General features: G+C 44.0%; 1 protein-coding gene across 2 annotated transcripts in view; it reads right to left on the bottom strand.

Moving 5' to 3' along the window:
* Positions 1-7,542: 7,542 nt before the first annotated feature.
* The window catches only part of LOC137432797 (cytochrome P450 2J5-like), a 44,368-nt gene continuing 29,261 nt past the window's right edge, over positions 7,543-22,649 (bottom strand). Inside the window, exons 6-9 of one of the 2 annotated variants that reach the window (XM_068125007.2) lie at positions 21,677-21,821; positions 14,563-14,759; positions 13,818-13,959; positions 7,543-10,193 (exon numbers count right to left, since the gene is read on the bottom strand). In XM_068125007.2, coding sequence (XP_067981108.2) covers positions 10,000-10,193; positions 13,818-13,959; positions 14,563-14,759; positions 21,677-21,821 — 678 coding nt within the window. In that variant the 3' untranslated portion in view covers positions 7,543-9,999. The remainder of the gene's footprint in view (positions 10,194-13,817; positions 13,960-14,562; positions 14,760-21,676; positions 21,822-22,649) is intronic. The other variant, XM_068125008.2, reaches the window with a different exon arrangement.

The following is a 22,649-nucleotide window of genomic DNA, read 5'->3' as shown; positions in this document are numbered from 1 at the left end:
AGAGCACAGGTGTGCAAGTACAGGTGTGTGGAGAGAGTTGGAGTAAGTGGTACGGAGTGGTGTGCATGGTGCGAAGGTGTGGATGGGGGAAGAGTGGACCCCTTTCACGAATACCCGGGGCGGGTAGTGTAAGTGTTAGGTAGAGGGTATAGGTAAGTTGTGGTTGGATATTGGCATCTGTGGTGCGGTTGCAGAATGGTGTTGTGGATGGGTGCATTAGTGTTGTGGAAATGGCTGGGCGTGTAGCCTGTTAGTGTGTGTAGTTGGTTGGGCACTCCACCACTGTGAGGATGTCGGCCAGGTGAGGCCGCAGGTGGGCTCTGGGAGCCGGTAGAGTTGTGGATGGGGCCCGAGGATCCGGAGGATGGACCCGGGTAGCCCAGTGCCAGAGAGGGCACCGAGTGGGGAGAGTGCCAGAGGGCCTTCCCCTGGTAGTTAGGTTAGGGTAAGGAGCAGGTAAGCTCGGAGGCAACTGCAGTGGTGGAGGTGTGCAGGTGGGTAGACCCACTGGGAGAGGTACACGTCGCAGCCCAGAAATTGTACGAGGGCACCGGGAGATGAATCGGGGGAGTGAGACCCCAAATTGAAGAGCACCACAGTTTGGCCAATGGGAATTGGTTTTTAGAACCCATAGTGTAAGAGGGCCAATGGTTTGGCCGGAGAAAGACCCCGGGTAGTGTAAAGTTGTTAAAGTCATTTAGGAGATAGTTAGGATTGATGAACCTGTCGCACCATACGCAGCCACTTACCTGTGGTGATGATGATGACTCCACACCTGTGTTTTCTTTGTTTTGTTGCAGGAGATGAATCGCTGTGTGGATTTGTGAGACGCATCACGACGTGGATGAGACATTGGGGTGATTCCATCTCTCCCTCCCTAGGAGGGACTGATGATGAATTGGTAATGGCAAATTATGATGTTGAGTTGGAGATGGCAAATTTTGATGAGAGTTGAAAATGGCAAATTTGATTGGTTAGGAGGGAGAGAAGACGAATTTGGTATATGGGAGGAACGGGGAAGACAGTAGGGATGTTTGTTGATTTGTAAAGTAGATGTTTATGGGTAGTGTTGTGTTGTGTGGATACAGTAAGGGGTAAGGGAGGGGCCATGTAGGTTACCTGGTGGGGGGGGGGGCGTACGATAGGAACGTACCTGTCTCACCTGGTTCCCATGTGCCCCCAGTGTGCATCACCTTACATTGCGTGCACTTTTGCGCCCTTACCACCTTACTCACTTGTTTCTTCTTTTGTCTCCCACCTCCGAGGATCTGGCTTTGGGGTAGAGAGAGAGGAGAGAGAGGTGCTGGCTGCGCAGTTGTGGGCCTGCACTTTCGCTGTTTGCTGCCGGGATCGATACACCATATGGACCGCAATGTTTGTGGCCACCCACAATGGACCGCAGTTCGGTTGCGGCCAAGCACCACCCGGGGATGGACCTATGGGTCAACGTGGCACCTATGCCATACAGGTGAACCACTTTTAGTTAACACCAAGTGCACCACAAGAAGAGCAAGAGACACCTGCAGGGTTAGGGGTTGTCGAATTTATTTTTATTCCAATGAACAATGGTGACTGCCCCGATTGGTGGTGGGGTGGTGCTTTTGATGCTCGGGAAGGGTGCTCTGCACGTTATTAAAGGCCGTCGGCCACAGAGCACTCGTGGGTTGGTGTATCGATGCTGGCAAGCGCGCTCTCTCTATGCATAACATCTGCATGTGTTCCTCCAAAGACAGGTCCTGGATCGTAGTGTAAATAGCAGCGTAGTCTTGTAAATAATGCTCCCTACCGGCTGTATGTTTAGTTTGCGAATTCTTTCCGGATTCGGTTATCCTGTGGGTGTGTTTCTGTGAGGAGAAGGGTGCAACGTCGCAGGGGGACATATTTACTCATTTGTGAATATCTGTAAAACTGTCGCACTCAGGGTAGAGTTAATAGTAGAGGGAACTACATTGCGTGCCACACTAAAGTAGGTAAAAATTTATCGGGTCGGGACGCCCCGAGGGTAGAGAAGGGTGCAATGTTGCGAATATGGAATTTGGCCTCCATATCCGCTTGTAAATATTTCCCTATTTTCTCCAATACTCCCCAACTTTCCCCGATCCCCCATTCCCTAGTCCCATTGCATGTAAATAACAATCAGTAGAGCCGACCTTCCCCTTATTCCCCCATTAAATGTCGTGCCCAGGTCCACCGCACCACACGTAGACAACTTTCGGACATCTTCCTAGTTATTCTTATTCTATGTCAGTTAAGGCCTCGTCTCCATTAATTATGACTCTTCGTTGCACCAGAATGTGATTATATGGCATCAGTAGTGAGTTTAGGACCTTTCCCATACCTCCTTCCATCTTCTTCCCCAACAATTACAACAACAACAGAGGAGATGGCGGCGGAGCGGGGGAGGATGCGTCCTCACACCGGCTCGATTAGCTCCAGACCATGCGCTCCACGGGGTTACCACGAAGGGGCTCCTTGTCAGCTCCTCGTCAAGGGCGGAGCCTGGTAAACCCCCCGCACGCACCCAATGAGAAGCAACGTGCCGATTCCACGAGGCGGAGCTAACGAGCCGAGGGCGTGTCACTCCCCGCCGGATATACGCGGCCACGCGCCGGATGTGACGAGAGATGCGCCCCCAGCTTGAGCAGACAAGACGCCATCCGAGCGCTGCGACCTCCCCGCATCTCTGGACCGGACCGAGTCGATTCTGACCTTTGAGCCCAGGTGCACCTGGAGCCATCGCTACCCGCCTGTCCTTTCCATCAATCCCCGTGTGAGTCAGCTTTGTCCCGTTTATCTGTCGTCTGTTGGGAATAATATAAGATTGTGTCTAAGTGCTTGTCTTTCTATGCTGTCCCTCTTGTAGTTGTAATCTAACCTTCCGCCTTAATATAACCTCCTCCGGAGGTCTTGAGAACTGAACCCCTGGTGTCGTATTGTGTTATTGTAATCCAGCCGGGTGTCTTCTTTTTCTTATTGAGCCAGCATCGCGCGACTTCGTCAACGTCGAGTATAGTCGGGTAATTTGTGCGGACACGACGGCCATTCCGCTCGGCCCACTTTAACATCAAAGTCGTGTCAGTAACAATATATACGTATATATATATATATATATATATATATATTATACAGTATATATATTGTTGCGGTTTTGAGAACCCCTCACTTGTAAATACTTGTAAATAATAACTCTTGTAAATATCCCAGCATTTAATAAGGTCGCACCCATAGCTAGTCCATAAGCAACACGTAGGACACCATAGGACTTTCAGTTATTTCCTTAGTATGTGTTTCAGATAAGGCTGTGTTCCCAATAGTTGCATCTGCGTTGCATTAATTAAATAAGATTAATTCCGTTCATTTTGCACTCTCTCTCTCCAAATTATCACGTGGCTGGGTTAGCAGCGTTCGCTGCATTGAGCCGTCATCGCTGCCTTAGCGCTCGCTCCAAACGCCATTACGCACGCGGTCAAGCTTGGAGAAGAAGGGGGCGGAACGCCAAGAACGAGATGTAGCCACGTCAACTCACCACCAGGGCGTGGCCAGTAAGCCCCCACCAGCCAACCAGGGCTGATGTAATCTGACCGACGGGCGTGGCCTGGCAGAGCGCGGAGTGATTTCACAGTGCGTTATATAAGCGCAAGCACGAGGACTGCTAAAACGACTGCGCATGGGACCGTTGCTGTGAGAGAACACCAAGAAGAGAGGAGGGAGAGAAGCTGAGAAAGGAGTTCACGAGCAGAGTGAGTAGGAGAGCCGTGCTAGCAGAGAGGGCACGGACAGAGCTGCATTGGAACGAGCTGCGCTGGGGAACTCCTATCTCATGAATTCATAGGAACTGCGCATACGGACTTACGAAGGACCCCCCCCCCCCTACCCCCGCCATATGGAAGGTCCGGTCGCGCGCCAATGATACGCGCTAGCTGCCTGCCCTGGTTTTCGCCATGGTACGAGTCGACACCTGGAGCCGGACCTCAACGCCTGAACCGTCTGCTTGGACCTTCTCCTCCTACGGCTACCATCCCGTGTGAGTCTGTCTGTTTGTCCTGGGGTGGTAAGTAAGACTGTTTAGATAAGCTTGCCCTGTGTCCTTTTGCTCTTGTATATTCCTTTCATTTCCTCTTCGGGTTTTTGTATATAATTAATAAACCCACTCTTTGTTCTTCTTATTTTCTGGGTTTCCTCTTATTCGATCGTTTGCGTCTTTTCTCAATTGAGTACCTGTGGCACGATAGGAACCGCTTTAATCCGGTTTAGTCTATGGTTAACGGCCCGAGTCGCGGCTCACTTCGCTCGGCATATCCATTACCGCTGCGGCTCGGGTGAGAGTTATCTCCCCGCTTACGGCCGGTGGTAATACTTAGGTAATAAGACTAATTGGGCTTACATCCCTACTTACCACCGACCGGAAGTAACATCATAATTTCCAGGATTGGGGGACGGCCAGCTTAAAAGACAAGGGGATTAACCCCCCCTTGATAAGGGGAGCGCCGACCCCGGAATCCGCAACAATATATATATATATATATACAGTATATATATATATATATATATATATATATATATATATATATATATATATATATATATATATATATATATATATATATACATATATATATATATATATATATATATATATACATATATATATATATATAGATATAGATATATATATATATATATATATATATATATATATATATATATATATATATATATATATATATATATATATATATATATATATATATGTATATATATATGTATATATATATATATATATATATATATATATATATATATATATATATATATATATATATATATATATATATATATTGTTGTGGATATGAGGATTGTGTTTTTTTATTGTTTTATTGTGGACCCTCCTGCCTCCAGTCTGTGTATAAAGGTCAAAGGTCGTTCCGTAGTTATTTCACGAGCACCCACGTAGCCAATAATAGATTTCCTCCTTGTTGACAGTTATTTCCTTATTCTGTGTAGTAGGCTAAGGATTTGTCTTCCATTAATTGACACTCCATTGCACCGAATTCAAATAGATAGATCCCCTTTCATTTTCGTTTAATAAAGCCTCAATTGCCAACTGCATTCACCGCGACTCCATTAGCCACGAGGTAGGCTTGGAGAATAAGGGGGAGGAGCTGCTGAATCCTGGGCGTGCCCACCCATCGTCATCAAGGGTGGAGCCAGAGGGCCCGGGCCGACCAATCAGGGCCGAGGCGAGCTCACTGATGGGCGTGTTCTAGAGGCCGGCGGCTTGATCGCCGGCAGGGATATAAAAAGTGCGCGCAGAAGCCGTTGACAGAAGCGCGGGGGAAGCCTTTGACACAAGTGCGAAACGAGAAGTGCGCCAGAGACGGCAGAGGAGCCCAAGTCCAGAAGTGCGAAAGGAGAAGTGCGCCAGAGACGGCAGAGGAGTCCAAGTCCACAAGTGCGAAACCAGAAGTGCGCCAGAGATGGCAGAGGAGTCCAAGTCCACAAGTGCGAAACCAGAAGTGCGCCAGAGACGGCAGAGGAGTCCAAGTCCAGAAGTGCGAAACCAGAAGTGCGCCACGGACGGCAGAGGAGGCCAAGTCCAGAAGTGCGAAAGGAGTTGCCCCATGGACGGCAGATGAGCTTAGAGTCCACCACCACCACCACCAGCTTGGAGTCCACCACCACCAGCTTTGAGACCACGCAGTTTCGACCCGCTGCGACGCGGGGGCCAGATTGCGGTGGCATCGGTGGCCGTCGAGGTCCCGCCCGACGTCCCGTGCAGGATCAAGCTCCAGCTCCGGTTCCCGTTGGACCTTCCTCTCCTACCAGTCCTTCCATTCCTGCCTGCCATTTCCCCATTCGTGTGAGTTTGATTGTCGTCCGTTTTGTGTGTCTTGTCCTGGGTTAATTAAGACTGTAGGTAAGCTAGCATTGCACTGTCTCCTTGATTTCTTCTGTAAATTATTTTATTATCTTTCCTTCTTCCTTGGTTTCTTTGGTCCTGTACATAGTAATAAATTATATTCGTATTGCAAACCCTTTTTGTCTTCTTCTTCTTCTTCACATCCGTGTCGTCTTTGTCTTTTCCTCATTGAATATCTGTGGCACGATTTGGCCAACGTTTCAGGATCGGGTCTAGTCATTGTAAAAACGGTTCGGGCCGCGGCGCCATCCGCTCGGCAAATTAACATCTTATCCGCGGTCCGTAACAATATATATATATTGTATATATACACACACACAAGCCTGTCAATCATCATCAGGGTTAGTTGACTTAGCCTGTCATTCTTCCAAGGTTGGAAACATAAGTACAAGCTTTCTGGGATGAATAAGCCATTCGATTATCCTGCATCGGAGTGGCGACCCATCCAGGATTTTGCCCAATAGCCAGGAAACTGCTTTGGCAGCCATATGCATCTGAAGATGCAAAAGGTGTGGTCATCGTTGTCGTATATCTACACCAATAAAAGGCAAAAATGTATTTCTCTCTGTTTGTATAGTATTCTATGCATGGCCACATCTTTTAAGTCACATAATGCAAACTCGGGGCACAAATACAACTCTGAGTGGAGGGGAGGGGATGGGGTTGGGGGGAAGGGTAACATAGGCTATGTGGCTCCGGAGGGGTCTGTTGGATTACCTCATGTAAACCTTGGGGGATTACCTCATGTGAACATGGTACGCTTGGTGATTTATTTTATGGAGTCTGCAATTGGAAAGACATAGGCCTGGTGTAAGCTTAACGATTAAGGTGACTGGCTTAAGATCTTCAGGTCTTGAGTTTGAGCCCCTGTTGTACCGTAAAATAACACCAGGTGGGTTGAATAAGCCTGTCATCCTTCTGAGGTCAGCAAAATAAGTACTAGCTTAATTGCAATGGGGTACTGCAACAGCAGTTTATAATTACCTTTAAAACCCTTTGGAATCACACTTTATAATCCTTTAGAATTATCCTGTGGAACCATATGGAATTACACTTTCGAACCTTTTAGAATTACACTTGAGAACCCTTTAAAATCACCCTTTGGAACCCTCTAGAATTACACTTTAGAATCATTTAGAATTAAGCACGGTGGGTTAGAAATGTTCTTCTAATTTCTGACAGACGGATGGACAAATAAAAGGAAGGAAATAGCCAAATATTGAAGTGGATTCACTGCTTAAAAATTGTTTCGTAATTTTTGAACATTCCCATATTTGGTTTAAGCAATCCGTGACCGTGTGACGAATCAGCTCGTTCTGATATAACTATGGGGAGGGGCACATGGATAAGAGGTGTCGAGTTATTTTTTAGGAGCGCTTTAAATGTGTTTCCCAATCAGCCCGTTACCGGATTTTGTGGCAGGTTGTGACCACAGTGCGGTCATTCTTATACCTTTTCATTCATTCCCTTGCGTGATTGGTCCAACTGTTGCCCCGCTGACTATGTTAATTGCCATTTTAATCTCCATCACCTCTCTCTTGTAAATAAAAAGTCGATGTTAAATGAATACTTAACAAGTAATGACTATTAATTATAAAATGGTGAAATTAAGCCAAATAATGGAGAATACAGATTTATATTAAAAAATAATAGCACAGCAGAAAGTTTGGAAGAGATTCACTGTGCTGGGAGATGTACACAGAGTATAACAATGTGTATGCAGTAAGGTACAACTGTGAAAACATCCAACTCCCAGTGCACGGAATGAAACACACCACAGAGCAAATCATGAACAATGATATCACAATACCACCCTCTTGGTAGAACCTTTAGAGTGGCCATGAAAAAAGGAATGAGATTCGAATAGCGAAGAGTAACTCCACTGCTGAACAAAAAAGTTGATATTACGAGTAAAAATGGTCATGATCAAAATTGTATAATAGTCTGGATTTAAGTCCCCAAGGGATTTGATACAAACAAAGTAAAAGAAAACCTTGACATCAAAATGAAGGGAAAGTGGTGAAAAGCTTAAAGTGGAACGTCCTTTACAAGTTACAATATAATCAGTGTGACAATAATAACAAGCATTCTGAGTACATGTCCCCTACCGGCAGTCTGTCGTCCAGAAAACTGTTGGGGAAATTCCCAAAGGGTTATTCACCCACAGGTTATGAATCGTTCACAATCGCTAATTACCTCAGGACGGGCTCACCTGTGATTTGCACTCGAGACTTCGATTTATACACCTTGCAGACAGGTCAGCAGAAGCACGAGAAAATAAGTTGTTGATAAAGAACCTTTCGAGTCGCTAAATATCAGTAATTTATTATATTTTCCGGTTCACGATCAATGATCGATGTATATATATATATGTTGCTCGGCTTGGCTCCGCCCCTCCGGAAAGCGCGCGCTGTCGCGCTGTTGACGTTCGCGAGACGAGGCTGAGGGCGCGCGGTGCGACTTGAAGAGAACTCTAGAATAAACAAAGTGCCATAACTTTGTCAAAAATGATCGAAACGTCGGAAGTTCGAACTTGATCTGTAACTTATGAGGAAACCATGTACCAAGTTTGAAATCATTAGCATTAAGAGTTTAGAAAAAAAAGTCCGGAAAACTGTTCTTTGCGTGACGGACTGACAGACTGACAGACTGACGGACGGACAGACGGAGGGACGGCGTGCAAACCTATAGTCTCCTCCGGTGTACACCGGTAGGGGACTAATAAGGTATGAGTCGGGATTCTGAGTTTCAGGGGGCGTTCCCTCCTCCTCCCCCCTCCACCCCACCCTATCAGTAGCTCTCATGATCCGAAATCCAAGAATCAAGGCCTGAGTGATTGTGAGGGCCATGGAGTATAAGGGCTGTATGGGGTTTTAAAGCAATCTGTTGGTAAATAAGGGATGAGAAGGGATCTGAAGTTTGGGGGTAACCCCCACCCCCATGATCCAAAATCGAAAAATCGAAGTCCGAGTGATTGTGCGGGCAGTTATCCTGCATTCATGTGTCAAATCAGAACAATCAGCCGGATGATAAGGGAGGAGTAGCAAAAATTTTTAAAAACGTTAACAGACGGACGACTGGACAGATAGACAGACATCTGGAAATCACGACCCATTTTACAAGTTCATCTCTTTGAGAATTGAGATGAGATGACCTCATAACAATAATAATCAGGAAAGCATCTGAAAATGCAAAGGGTGTCCGCGCCCACTTTCTATTTAGACTTCTTCTTCTTCTTCTTCTTCCATATGCTTAACATGACAAGAACATGAAAAAAAAATACAAAAGAATTGACGATTTTAGGCGACCTTAACCGTTTGACGTCAAAAGCAATACTGGTAGGCTCCATTAACCCAATATGCCAACTCTGCTCAATTTCAAGTCAATTGGATGAAAATGGATGATTTTATGCAACCTTGACCTTTGATATTTGTTCTAAAAAAACAAAAACAATCGGCTTCTAGCTTTTGATAGGTGAATCAATCCAGTGACCTAAATATGCAAATTCATAAAATTTCAGGTCAATTGGATGAAAACTAATGATTTTAGGTGATGACCTTTGACCTAATGACAAAATTATTAATTTGACTTATCCATTGTCTCATGATAAAGCTTTGTTGAAAGTTTGATGACAAAAGTTCAAATGGTAAAAAAAAGAAGTTATGGAACGGACACACACACACACACACACACACACACACACACACACACACACACACACACACACACACACACACACACACGGGATTGCAAAACTCCGTCTCCCGCTGGGTGAGGAACAGGCTAATAAACAAAACTCACATAAGCAGAGACAATAGGACACCACAACCAGCTGGGAGCAATTCTGGAATGGTTGACAAATTAAGCAAACTCAGTGGTAGATCATTTCCAGCAAACTTCAAGTTGGAATTTGAAGTAAGCAATAACATTAAATGATCGTCATCATCATCATCATCATCATCATCATCATCTGTCGCATATTTAATTAATAATAATACAGGACAACGCCACCCTCTATCCACGACACACAAAGCCAAGTCAGAAGTTTTGACATGGCATGGTGAGATGGTTCCAGGGAATTATAAGTCCTTGGTGATGCGGGGTAAGGCACAGAGCTGGAAAGGTAGGGGGGCCAATACAGTTGAGGTCCGTGGTTTGAGGCTGGGTGGAGAGGTGCCAGATGGTGATGAGAACCAGAAGTGATGCAGGAGAAAAGTGAATACCAGAAACATCTGTTCAAAAGCAAAGTCCTCACCAGGGCAGGCACGACAACCTGCATGGAAAGCATGGCAAGACACCTCAATATTACGGAGTTGTAGCAAGAATGATTAAACGATGAAATCCCCAGATACATAAACCACGACATACAGCGGCCTGCAAAAGTATTCACCCCTCTCAAAAGTTTTCACATTATGATGCCACCTGAGCTTATTTCATGATGCTACCAAATCAAACTTAATGTAAGAAGTCTTCACAAACTCCTCCAAAGTGATAAAGCTAACAAATACAGATAAAATGTGAATAAGTTAGATAAACAGAGAAAATCAGATTATTCTCAATTGCATAAGTATTCAAACCCTTTGCCTAATTAACCCTAAATCACTTCAAGAGCAAATTATTTGTTTGAAAGGTTACAAAATAAGTGTAATAGGTTTCACCTGTAGGTACCTAATCAGTGGTTTAGCTTAAAAATTAAGCTTGCCTGCTTATCTAAGGAGCTTTATGGTGTAACTCACTTGGTCACCCAACAAGGCAAACATGAAGAACAAGGAGTTTTCCAAAGAAGTCAGACATAAAGTGGTGGAGAAACACCGTTCAGGAGAGGGTTATAAGAATATTTCAAAGTCGCTCATTATCCCTTTGAGTACCGTGAAACCCATCATTAAGAAGTGCAAGACGTATCATACCACACAGACTCGACAGATCAGGTCGCCCATCCAAACTCAGCAGCCGAGCAAGCAGGAATCTGGTTCAGGATGTCACTGTAAATCCAACAATGACTGAAAGATCTGCAAGGCTCTATTTCTGAGATGGGAGTCAGTGTTCATCAATCAACAATATCCTATTACCTTCACAAGGCTGTCCTCAATGGACAGGTGGCAAGAAAGAAGGCATGATTGAAAAATATGCGTCTTAAAAGCTTGTATGTAATTTGTGTAAAACCACCTTAATGTTTTGTGGTCAGACAAGACAAAAATGGACCTTCTCGTTGAAATACAGACTTGGCATTTAATATGGAATTTTTTTTTTTCTTGACCTGGGTTTACTTTCTGAACTCAGTATATCAATCTGGTGAGTTTATTTTACCCTTCGGTGATGTCTTTGTTGAAAGAACCATGTCACTGATTGTCTTTCGCAGCAAGAAGTCAAAAACAGGATTATATCACAGGTGGCGTGACAAAATGTAAGGACAGGTGGTACATTTGACGATTGGCTTCACAATCGGGTATATAAGGGTTGTTGCGTTTGGTATTAGTGGAAAACAACTGCTGCACGTCTACAAAAGTTATTGCTGCTTCCTCTGGAGATGGTCCATCAACTTGACAATGCTGTTTGTCATGGAGTGGTGGCTTTACGAAATTCTGGCATGAAACAGCATGCTATTGCTCGGCAGTATGGCATCACTCATGGTCAGGTGTCAAAGATCCTGAAAAGAAATGCTCAGAGGGGTGTCCCTACTCCAATACCGAGACCAGGACGTCCACGCAGAACCACAAGGAGAGATGATCGCCAGCTGCACCGGTTAGTCTGCAATGGCCGTACCAAGTCAGCTAATCAGCTTAGGGCTGAGTGGCAGCAACTGACAAATGTGCCTGTATCCAGAAGGCTAGTCAACCAACGACTGGTTCAAGCAGGCTATCGTGCCAGGCGTCCCCTGAGAAAGCCATGCCTGACCAGACAACACAGCCAGCGCCGATTGCAGTGGGCCAGAGAGCACCATCAATGGCAGCCAGGACACTGGAATCACGTGACCTTCAGTGACGAGTCTAGATTTCTGGTCTATCGTCAAGATGGCTGCGTCCGAGTGCGCAGACAAGTGCATGAAGCCCACAACGAAGATTGTATAGTGCCAAGAGTCCAAGCTGGAGGTGGTGGGGTGACCGTTTGGGCTGCTTTTCATGCAGGGGGCAAAACTGACCTGGTTGTTCTGAATGGAAACCTGAACCAGTTCAAGTACAGGGTCATTCTGGAAGAAACATTGCTTCCATTTGCTCGTGCAGCCTTTCGGGGAAACTTTGTCTTCCAAGATGACAATGCACGGCCTCATCGTGCTCGCATGATCCAACACTTTCTTGCTGACCGTGGTGTAGAGGATATGGAGTGGCCTGCCATATCCCCGGATATGAATCCGATAGAGAACTTGTAGGCAGAATTAACGTGTCAAATCGACAACTTGGACCAGCTGCCTACCTCTGTGTGTGAATTGCAGCAGACTATTTTCTCTGCATGGCAAGCGATTCCTGTCCAAACCTTGGCAAATCTCGTGAACAGCATGCGTCGATGTGTACGTGCTCTCCTGAATGCTCATGGGGGTTACACGAAGTACTGAACTGTAATTTTACTGTCCGTAATCCCAGTCATAATTTAGCTTTTGTTTTTGTTGAAATTTTTTTTGGCTAATGTGCAAAATAAAGAGATACTTCTGGAAAACGTACAAAAGTTTAACACAGTACTGTCCGTGAATTGAGTTCGATATCAGTTTACATCACTTTCAAGGATCAATTTATTTGCTTAGAAATGTCAAATGTGGTTTTTGTTTCTTTTAAAGGTCACATTAACAAAATCTAGAATAATTTCAACATAATTCCAATGAGCTTTTGGTTCTAAGTCATCTTGAAAAGTAAGTTCACCCCCACGAAAAAAATATTCCATATTAAATGCCAAGTCTGTACATCTGGCGCAACCCAAACACTGCACATTACCCAGTCAACACCATCCTTTCTGTCAAGTATGGTAGTGGCAGCATCATGTTATGGGGCTGCTTTTCATCATCACAGACTGGCAAGCTGGTCAGGACAGAAGGCACAATGGATGGTGCAAAATAGAGGAGAATCTTTGATGAAAATCTGCTTGACTCAGCCCTGAATCTGAAAATGGGTAGGAGATTCGCAATTCAGCAGGACAATGATCCGAAGCACAAGGCTAAAGCCACACCGGAGTGGCTGAATAAGAAGAAAATAAATGTTCTTGAGTGGCCCAGTCAAGTCCTGACTTTAACCCAATTAAACATTTTTGGTGAAACTTGAAGACTGCAGTGCATCGAAGATCCCCATCAAACTTGGGAGAACTAGAGCAATTTTCACGTGAAGAATGGGCAAAGATTTCATCATCTCACTGGGCAAACCTGGTAGAGACCTTCCCAAAAATACTCATAACAGTAATTGCTGCAAAAGGTGCTTCCACCAAGTGCTGATCTCAGCAACTGAATACTTTTGTAAATGGTGAATTTTGATTTGTACACATCTTTTGCAGGTATTCCTGACATGTAACTTCCTTCAACTATAAGTGCTTAGTTTGATCTCTTCAGTTATGAATAAAAATAGTTCATTTGGAATAATTATTATTACTACGTAATTCGTAATTCATCTCAATGTGGCATTATTGTTAGGGGTGAATATTTTCCAGGCCACTGTAATGAAACATTCAATCTTTTGTTGAAGGAGTTAAGCTGGTTGTCCCATCCTCACTCTAAAGATCCCCTGGCATCTTTTGCAAATTGCAGGCCTTCTCCCCGATATGAAATTCCCTGAATAGGTTGAATGTTGGGTTGCCCATCTCACAAAACTATAACCCTGTCATGGTCTGTGATCACCTTGATGGACTCTTGTATGTTGTAGGAATAGCAAACCCCAAATGGGAGATAAGATCAAATCATTAATCAAATCGCAACACATACCAATTGAAAAAGGAATGAAGGCCCTGGGCTTATAAAAATGTCCGTTCTCATCCAAAAAGCGCTTTGGGTTAAACACCAATGGACTCTTCCACTGAGTTGGATCACGCAGCACAGCGGTAAGCAGGGGCAGCACCATAGTTCCCTTTGAGAAAAAGGGAGGGAGTTGAAGAGGCATGCGCAGCTTCATGTTTGACAAAGAAATAGTACCAGATGCAAAATGAGTTCAATCAAGTGGTCACTTTTACAAGTTGTATATGAGGTCAACATGAAAGGTCTCGACTTGATATTTCAAGAAGAATCAGTTTGAAGCGAGAACCATCTGCACAGCTTTTAGGCCTAATACAAAGTGGCCTCTAAGGTCACGTGGTGATCTGCCTCCATTTATTTAGCTTCAGCATCATAAAACAAATTATGATGATGAATTCTGCACTTGGCCATTTTTTTCTGTCTCAACCACTCTGCCCGCACGGAGGAGTCCGTCACCCACCCTTTCGGACCTGGGCTCGACAATTTGTTTGGATCATAGAACTGAGAAACAAACATATTTGCCTTGTGGAACTGATCACCAAGTTCTGATCTAACTGAGCTTAGTTCATTCCACGGGTAATATTTTCCACAGCAGTTGGAGAAGCACCTCACACATAGAATATCCAGAAGCGGAGTGCAGTATTTGGAAAGAGACAGAGTTAACAGGGAAACGAGGCAACACTTGCCAAGGCGACGACCCACTTTCACCACCGCTTACCTTAGCAATGAAATACCCGCGGAACACCATGTCCTGCGTGGCTTGGCGTGGAAGGTTGTTTGGGATCACATTCCCGAGGCGCTGAACCTCGCCGATCGTGGCACGTGTATAATGCAAACGGGAGATGTCTTCCAATGTTGGGCTGCGTTTTCCCCTGCCACAGCCTAACACTCCATCCAACTCCGTCTGTACACATGCTACATATCACATGAACATGCAGTGAGGTCATACGACGATATTACAGAACAAAACATCCGAGCTCCCACAAACATTGCTCATTTGATAGTGTTGTTAATGATTTTGAATTTGTTTTTAAAGCGCTAAGTCGTTACATTGTCGGTCTGACAGAATGCACTTACCTTTAAGCTGTCTAGTCTGGGTTTGATTCCCAACCTGGAGGGATGACCTACAGGTACACTCACTCGCCTTTCAGCTTGTCCAGCCTGGGTTCGAATCTCTGCCCAGCTATAAGTTGTCATCCTGATGTTTCACAGGCGGCATGATTCATCAATGTGTGTGCCGTCCCTCGGATGGACATTAAACTGGGTGTCCCATCTGCCGGCATTAGTTGATGGTCATTAAAGATCCCAAGGTGTTCTTCGGTAAGAGTAGGTAAGCTATCACCGGTACCCTGGCCAAATTACAAATTCTTGCCCTAACCGACAGAGGGTGTGAGCGCATCAGGGGCAACAGTTGCACCCTCAGCCAATGATGCTACCCCACATCCTTGTGCTGTAAATGACAGAAGAAGAAGACCTCCATGATTGAGGCATGCTAACCCACGAGGAGAATCACTCCATGGCAGCTTCAATAACTCGATCAACGTTCTATTGATTCTATCCATTGTTCTACCTGTCCGCCAATCCAGACCGACAGACACCTTTACGAAAGCTATTTTTCCATTGTTTTTCAATTCCCCCTAGTACATCTAAAATAAAAGCAGGTAGAATGAAGGAACACCTTTCGAGCTATATTGATCGACTTGTCCGAAAGGAAAATGCAGTTTTTTTATTTTTAAAAACCTGCCACAAACATCGATTCTTTGTTCCTCCAAAAATGACAAATTTAGTCTTGAACCATCATCTGTGTACAAATGTCCAGGCTCATAGAATTGCTGAGTCAAATTGCTAACCAGTTGTTGCAGTGAAAAACAGCTATTTTATCACGTGTGGAAAATGCAAGTGCACATTTAGAAATGATCTCATAGTATCTTAAATCAAAAATGATTCTAAAGTATTGGGATGGTCGAGAATACATTTTGAGAGAACAGTATTGGGATGGTCGAGAATACATTTTGAGAGAACTTTGAGACAAACTAAAGTGGAATAAATATTAAATTAACTAAAGTAAGAGTGGACTCCAGGACTTCTGTCCTGGAAGTCCTTGGTGTCCTTGTGTTTTATACTTCTCCCACCCCCCCCCCCCCTTTCCCACGCCTCCTCCCCCCAAGCCCTCTCCCTTCCACACATCTCCCTGCTCTCAAATGTTGTGTTTGTGTGCTTCCCCTTCTCTCCCCATCTTGTCTTCTGCTCCCTCTTTTTATATATTTTGTTTGTCTGGTTGATTTGTTTGTGAAGTAAATGTCAGCTCTTTCACGAGCCTCGATTCAGTATACCAAAAAAAAAAAAAAAAAAGTGTTAGGAATCATCCCAGTAAAGACAATGAGAGTGAGGATGGGAGTAAGACATGGGTATTTCACTCAAAGTTTAGTTAATGCATGGAATGGTCTCTCGGGAAAGGTAGTGGCAGCAGAATCAGTAGATCGGTTTAAACTGGCACATGGACCTTGGCAGAATTGGTATCTTGCGTATGGATGAGTGATTGTGAGAGGTCTTGTTAAAATGTGAATGGGTTGTCTGTGTTCATTCCTTCCCCGACAACCCTTTCCACCCGTACTCTGTATTTGATTTTGATGTACCATACTTTTTGCAGAGCGATGGTGCTGCCGAAGCACTTTCTTGACAACGGTTAGAATGGTTGTTTGACATCGCTTTCCTTGGATTGTTTGTCCTTTTAAATGCTGAGTGCCAAGCAAGGAAGCAGCACGTACCATGTTTAAAGTCGATGGAATGACTCGGCTAGGATTTGAATCACCGACCTCTCAGACTCAGTCCAGACACTGCAACAATTATGCCACAAAGTCTGGTATATCTAATATATAAAGAAGAAAGTTAGTGTGCTTGTTTATTCGTTTATGCATTCGTAGCCTGCACGAACCAGTGCAACCAAACTTTGTGTGGCCTCATTTTTCATCCACAGGAAGGTTGAGGGCTATGTTTGGATTTTTTAAAATATAAATATTCAAATAAATTTAAATCCAGGAGTAATAAAGTAATATGTCTTGTGAAGAATTATATGTTGAGGTTTTCGTGATTTGTTGTCAACAACACAATCATATTTAATCATAACGTTTCACATGTGCCTGTTATTAAAAAAGGATTGCCTTACACAGGTTTATTATGAAACTTCCATGTTCAAGCCTCGAGTGAGACTGTTCTTTTACCCTGCCTGGGATTTTCCCAGGAGCGATTGAGTAATGTGTTTTGTGAAGATTGTATGTTGAGGTTGCAGTTTGTGAAGATTGTATGTTGAGGTTGCAGTGATTTGTTGGCAACAACAAAAATTTCATTATTATAGCCTTTCAGGTGCCATTGTTATTTAAAAAAATATTACTTTACACAGGTTTATTATAACACCTCCGTGTTCTGGCCTCGAGTGAGTATGTTCTTATACCCTGCCTGCGTTTTTCCCAAAAGTGATCAAGTAATATGTTTTGTTGTGATTGTCATGCAGAAATTATTTAAATACATATTTCATTGAATTTCCCTGGGAAATGCTGGGTACTTTAGCTCACATACTATATATATATATATATATATATATATATATATATATATATATTATATATACATATATTTAATAAACTGGAAGTAAATTCCTGCGTGGAGCTAGTGTGAAAAAATTCTGACGCAACCCGTATTTTTTATTCATATTTACCTCAGCGCATTTCAGCGAAGTATATAATTATATATATATATATATATATATATATATATATATGTTTAATAAACTGGAAGTAAATTCCTGCATGGGGCTAGTGTGAAAAAAATTCTGACTCAACCCGGGACTCAAACCCACAGACCTCATCACTTACGTGGTGGCAGCCCACTGAGCTATTGAGTCTCCAAGATATCCTCAGAGATTTATCACACTAACACTGTGAGTGTATGTATGTACTGTATGTATCTATGTATTAACATACCGTACCTTCAGAAAGTATTCACACCCATTAACTTTTTCACATTTTGTTGTTACAGCCTGAATATGAAATGGATTAAGTTGAGATTTTTGTCACTGATCTACACATAATACCCCATAATGTCAAAGTGGAATTTTTTTTGGGGAAATTTTTACAAAATAATTCAAAATGAAAAACTGAAATGTCATGTGTAAATAAGTATTCAACGCCTTTGCTATGACACTCCAAATTGAGTTCAGGTGCATCAAATTTCCAAGGATCATCGTTGAGATTTTTCTACAACTTGATTGAAGTTCACCTGTAGCCAAGTCAATTGAATGAACATGATTTAGAAAGAAACACACCTTTCTATACAAGGTCCCAGAGTTGACAGTACATGTCAGAGCAGAAACTCAACCATGAAGTCCAAGGAACTGTCCGTAGAACTCCGAGATAGAGTTGTGAGGAGGCATAGATCTGGGGAAGGGTATAAAACAATTTCTAGAGTGTTGAAAGTTCCCAAGAGCACAGTGAGCTCCATCATTATGAAATGGAAAGAATAGGAAACTACCCAAACTCTTCCTAGAGCTGGCCGTCTGACCAAACTGAGCAATCGGGCAAGAAGGACCTTGGTGAGGGAGATGACTAATAACACAATGAAAACTCTGACAGAACTACAGAGTTCCTTGGCTGAGATGGGAGAACTTGCCTGAAAGACAACAGTCTCTGCAGCCCTTCACAAATCTAGGCTTGATGGGATAGTGGCCAGACGAAAGCCACTCCTGAGAAAAAGGCACATGACAACACGCCTGGAGTTTGCAAAAAGGCACGTGAAAAACTGTTAGCATGAGGCAAACGATTATATGGTCTGATGAGATGAAAATTGAACTCTTTGGCCTGAATGCAAAGCGCTACGTCTGGTGGAAACCGAGCACAGCTTATCGCCCATCAACTACCATTCCTATCTTGAAGCATGGTGATGGCAGCATCATGCTATGGGGATGCTTGTCAGCGGCAGGGACAGTGAGAATTGTAAGGATAGAGGGAACAATGAATGGTGCCAAATTCAAGCTAATCCTTGAGGAGAACCTGCCTCGGAGTGCAAAAGACCTTATACTGCAGCAAAGATTTATGTTCCAACAGGACAATGACCCCAAGCATACAACCAAAGCAACACTGCAATAGTTTCAAAACAAGAACGTGAAAGTCCTTGAGTGGCCCAGCCAAAGCCCAGACTTGAATCCCATTGAGAATCTGTGAAAATGCTTGAACATTACTGTTTACCGACACTCCCCATTGCACTTGACAGAGCTTGAGCAAATCTGCAAAGAAGAACAGGAGAAACTCCCCAAATCCAGATGTGCAAAGCTGACACAGATATACCCAAGAAGACTTGAATCAAAAATCACTACCAAAGGCACTTCTACGAAGTATTGACGCAGGGCGTTGAATACTTTTGTGAATTACATATTTCCTGTATTTCATTTTTAACTATTTTGTAAAACGAGGATTTGTCGCTCCAACTAGTCGTCAGTCGTATGAGATGGACCAGGTAATTGAACCAAAGATGAACCGGCTGTAGATATAAGAGGGACTCCTAATGCGGTTGACACCAAACTCCCAATGGTCATGCATTTAATGCGTGCCAGGGCAATAATGGCATGCAGATGAACAGTGTACAAGCAACTCATAACAGTGTTGGTTACATGTTTTAATAATGAGAGAGGGGGGAGGTGGAATGGAAAAAGAAGGGGAGAGAGAAGGAGACAGAGAGAGAGAGACACACAGAGAGCGAAAGAACACCTATCACATTAATTCAACAGTCAACTATCATACCCCTTGCGCACACGATAATTTGTTTGGCTTAGCTGTTACCTTACACTTTCATACCACAGAGAGTATGACAGAGGGAAGGACAAGACACAAAGATGGTGGACTTTTCTGAGGGCAAGTGAGATGGCTGCCTCCCCTCGTCGTCATCCCTTGTCGTTGGACCCCCACAAGATACCCCAATACCCCATGCTCCAGCTGCTATCTCTCACACGTAGTGAGTCCTGTCCGAACTTCCACAACACTGCCTTTCCGCAACCCCCACAGCAACTCTGACTCGCCTTCCAGGGCTGGACGGAAAATCCTACTGTTAATGATCACGTCCATCATATTGACCAGCTCTCCATTGACTCCATCCCTTGGCTATGATCATCTCATGATCGTGCGCTGATTGGTTCTCTGCACGAACCAACTCATGCCGTGACACGCCCACTATTGCCATGATGCCATGTGAATCCTCCCCTCAGTGTACAACCTTGGAATGTCCTAGTCATACCAGGATGGGAACTACTCGCCCTCAATGGAGCGCCTGTCGGCAGTTCGATAAAGGAAAACACATATGGACAGATAATGAAGGAATGATCCAAGGCATGTGTGGGCAACCCATTGGCCAGTGGCCAAGTATGGCCAACTCGTAGAATCATCGATAGGATAGCAATGCGATTTGCAGTTTTTGACTGATGTAATTGGTCACTTGAATGAGCTGAACAAGAAACTGCAGGGAAAAGTAAAACTCATTTGCGATCAAGCTCATTGGAGAGTTCAAATAAAAACTCAATCTGCCGCCGGTACAAGTCCAGAAACAAGATTTTATCCCCTCCCCCCTCCCCACCTACCCTTCTCACCCCCTAACCCCCCTCCCCGTCCCCTCCTTACCTCCCTCCCCCGTTACATACCTGGAAAGCTATCTGGAAAAGACTGAAGAGATCGATTTTCGGAGAAGCTGGCTCAGGATATGAATGCCCAATGAATGGCTGAAATGTGGCAAAACCTCTTGGAAGATGAACAGTATCCTTCCCTGAAAGCTGTCGTTCCCATATTGTTCTCGATGTTCGGGTCCACGTGGCTGTGCGAGTCAATGTTTTCTTCTGTGACACAGATAGAGTCAAAGAACCGATCTCGCCTCGTTGATATGAATCTGGAAGCAGAACTGAGATGCGCGTTTTGTTCAAATTTTGAGCCGCAGTTTCTTGAATTGATGAGAGAAAAGAATGTCAAATCTCTCAATGAAATACCACGCTTTTGTAATTTTGAAAAACGTTTTTTTGTACTTTTGTGTTGTGTTTATAATTGACCTTGACTGTCATTAGAATCCTGAAATAAATTTATTTAGCAAAACGTTTCTGTTTTATTAATGGTGTGTCCATTTCTGTGATTTGCTGGCTACATCTACATCCATTGTCAGGAAAAACAATTGGTTGCCCAACCTTGATCTAAGAGGTCAAGAAGGGGAGGGGGAACAGGAGAGTGGGGGTTTAGACACATATCGAGGGAGAGAGGAATCACCATTATCAGCTTCCAATACATTCTTCTACATGTTCCCCATCGTTCCCACATCAATAACGTACGCTTACGCTAAACAAGTACTAATGGCAACGGGAATTACAAGACAGAGATATAGAACCTTTCTTCCGCACGATGGCTGAACTCTCGTGCCTGAGCTCCTACACACACACACACACATCCACATACACACATACTTTAAACAAACTCTGGTGATGTTCCTGCTCCTGTCCCACTCTTCTCCTCACGCACTCCTCCCTCCCACCTTTTCCAAAATAACTGGGTAAATTGTCAGTTAGGTTAGTATCATAGACAATTAATACACGATTAGATTGAACTGATGACATGTGGATGAAGTGCAGGCATGATGGGCCAAATTACCTCCTGTGTACAATTTTCTTTTAACTGACGTGTACATCATGTACTGTGGGCATTTTATCACAATATCCTATAAACGATGTTGCACAACTCATGTACAAGCTATCAAAATGGTTTAGTCATATAACCATATTATTTGAGGCTTGCAGCCATTCGGTCACGTACCTTGTACATCAGGGTGTGTTACCATGTACAGAAGTGCCCAGGTGAGAGTGGCCGAGGAGGTGTCCATGCCAGCCATGAAAAGGTCCAAAGTGGAATGAATAAGGTCGTCTTCATCCGACTGAGCTGCGTCGGGCCCTGGAGTCTGCTGGAAAAGGACATCTGATGAAGGGAATTAAACGACAATGTAATGCAATGCAATGAGTACACAACGGTTGTTGTGAAAGCCACTAGTCACACCTACCGATCAGAACATACAGGTACTGTAATGAGATTGTGCGACCGCTTACAGGTAGGAAGAAGAGTAACTTTAGGAGCTGCGATCCAAACTTCTTGAATCCTCGATATAGTTAAATTATGGAGAAAACTTAGGGTTTTTGCCTGTTCTCTGTTCTTATCTGAGGACTTAGCTCACAATGCTGGAATCTTACCCTCAAATCCCATACACTGTGTTGCTATGTCCTTTTCTATTAATGTCCTTGTAATTCAAGTGAATGGCTGACAGGATGGCCGAGAGGTATGCACACTTGCCTATGAACCATCGGGCCTGGAATTGAATCCCGACGCAGCTATAAACTGTCATCCTGGTGTTTCACATCAATGTGTATGCCGTCCCTCAGATGGACGTGAAACTGGGCATCCCGTTTGTCGGCATTACTTGGTAGACGCTAGAGATCGCACATTGAGCTACACAATGAGTAGGTGAGCTATCACCCGCACCCTGAACAAATTCCAAATTCCTACCCTAACTACGGCAAACCTGGGAGGGATGGATGGCTGGGAGAGGGATGGATGGTCTCCCCCTCCCCCCAAGCCCTCTACATCCCACAGATCTCCCGATGCCCCTGCTCTCAAATGTTGTGCTTGTGTTTGTGTGCTTCCCCCTCTCTCCCCATCTTGTCTACCACTACCCTTATTACATGTTTTATGTGTCTGTTTGATTTTTTGTGTGATTAATGTTAGCTCTTTCACGAGC

The sequence above is a fragment of the Myxine glutinosa genome, chromosome 8 (genome assembly GCF_964187855.1).
Source record: "Myxine glutinosa chromosome 8, kmMyxGlut1.1, whole genome shotgun sequence".
Taxonomy (NCBI): domain Eukaryota; kingdom Metazoa; phylum Chordata; class Myxini; order Myxiniformes; family Myxinidae; genus Myxine; species Myxine glutinosa.
This window is presented reverse-complemented; position numbering and strand designations above follow the sequence as displayed.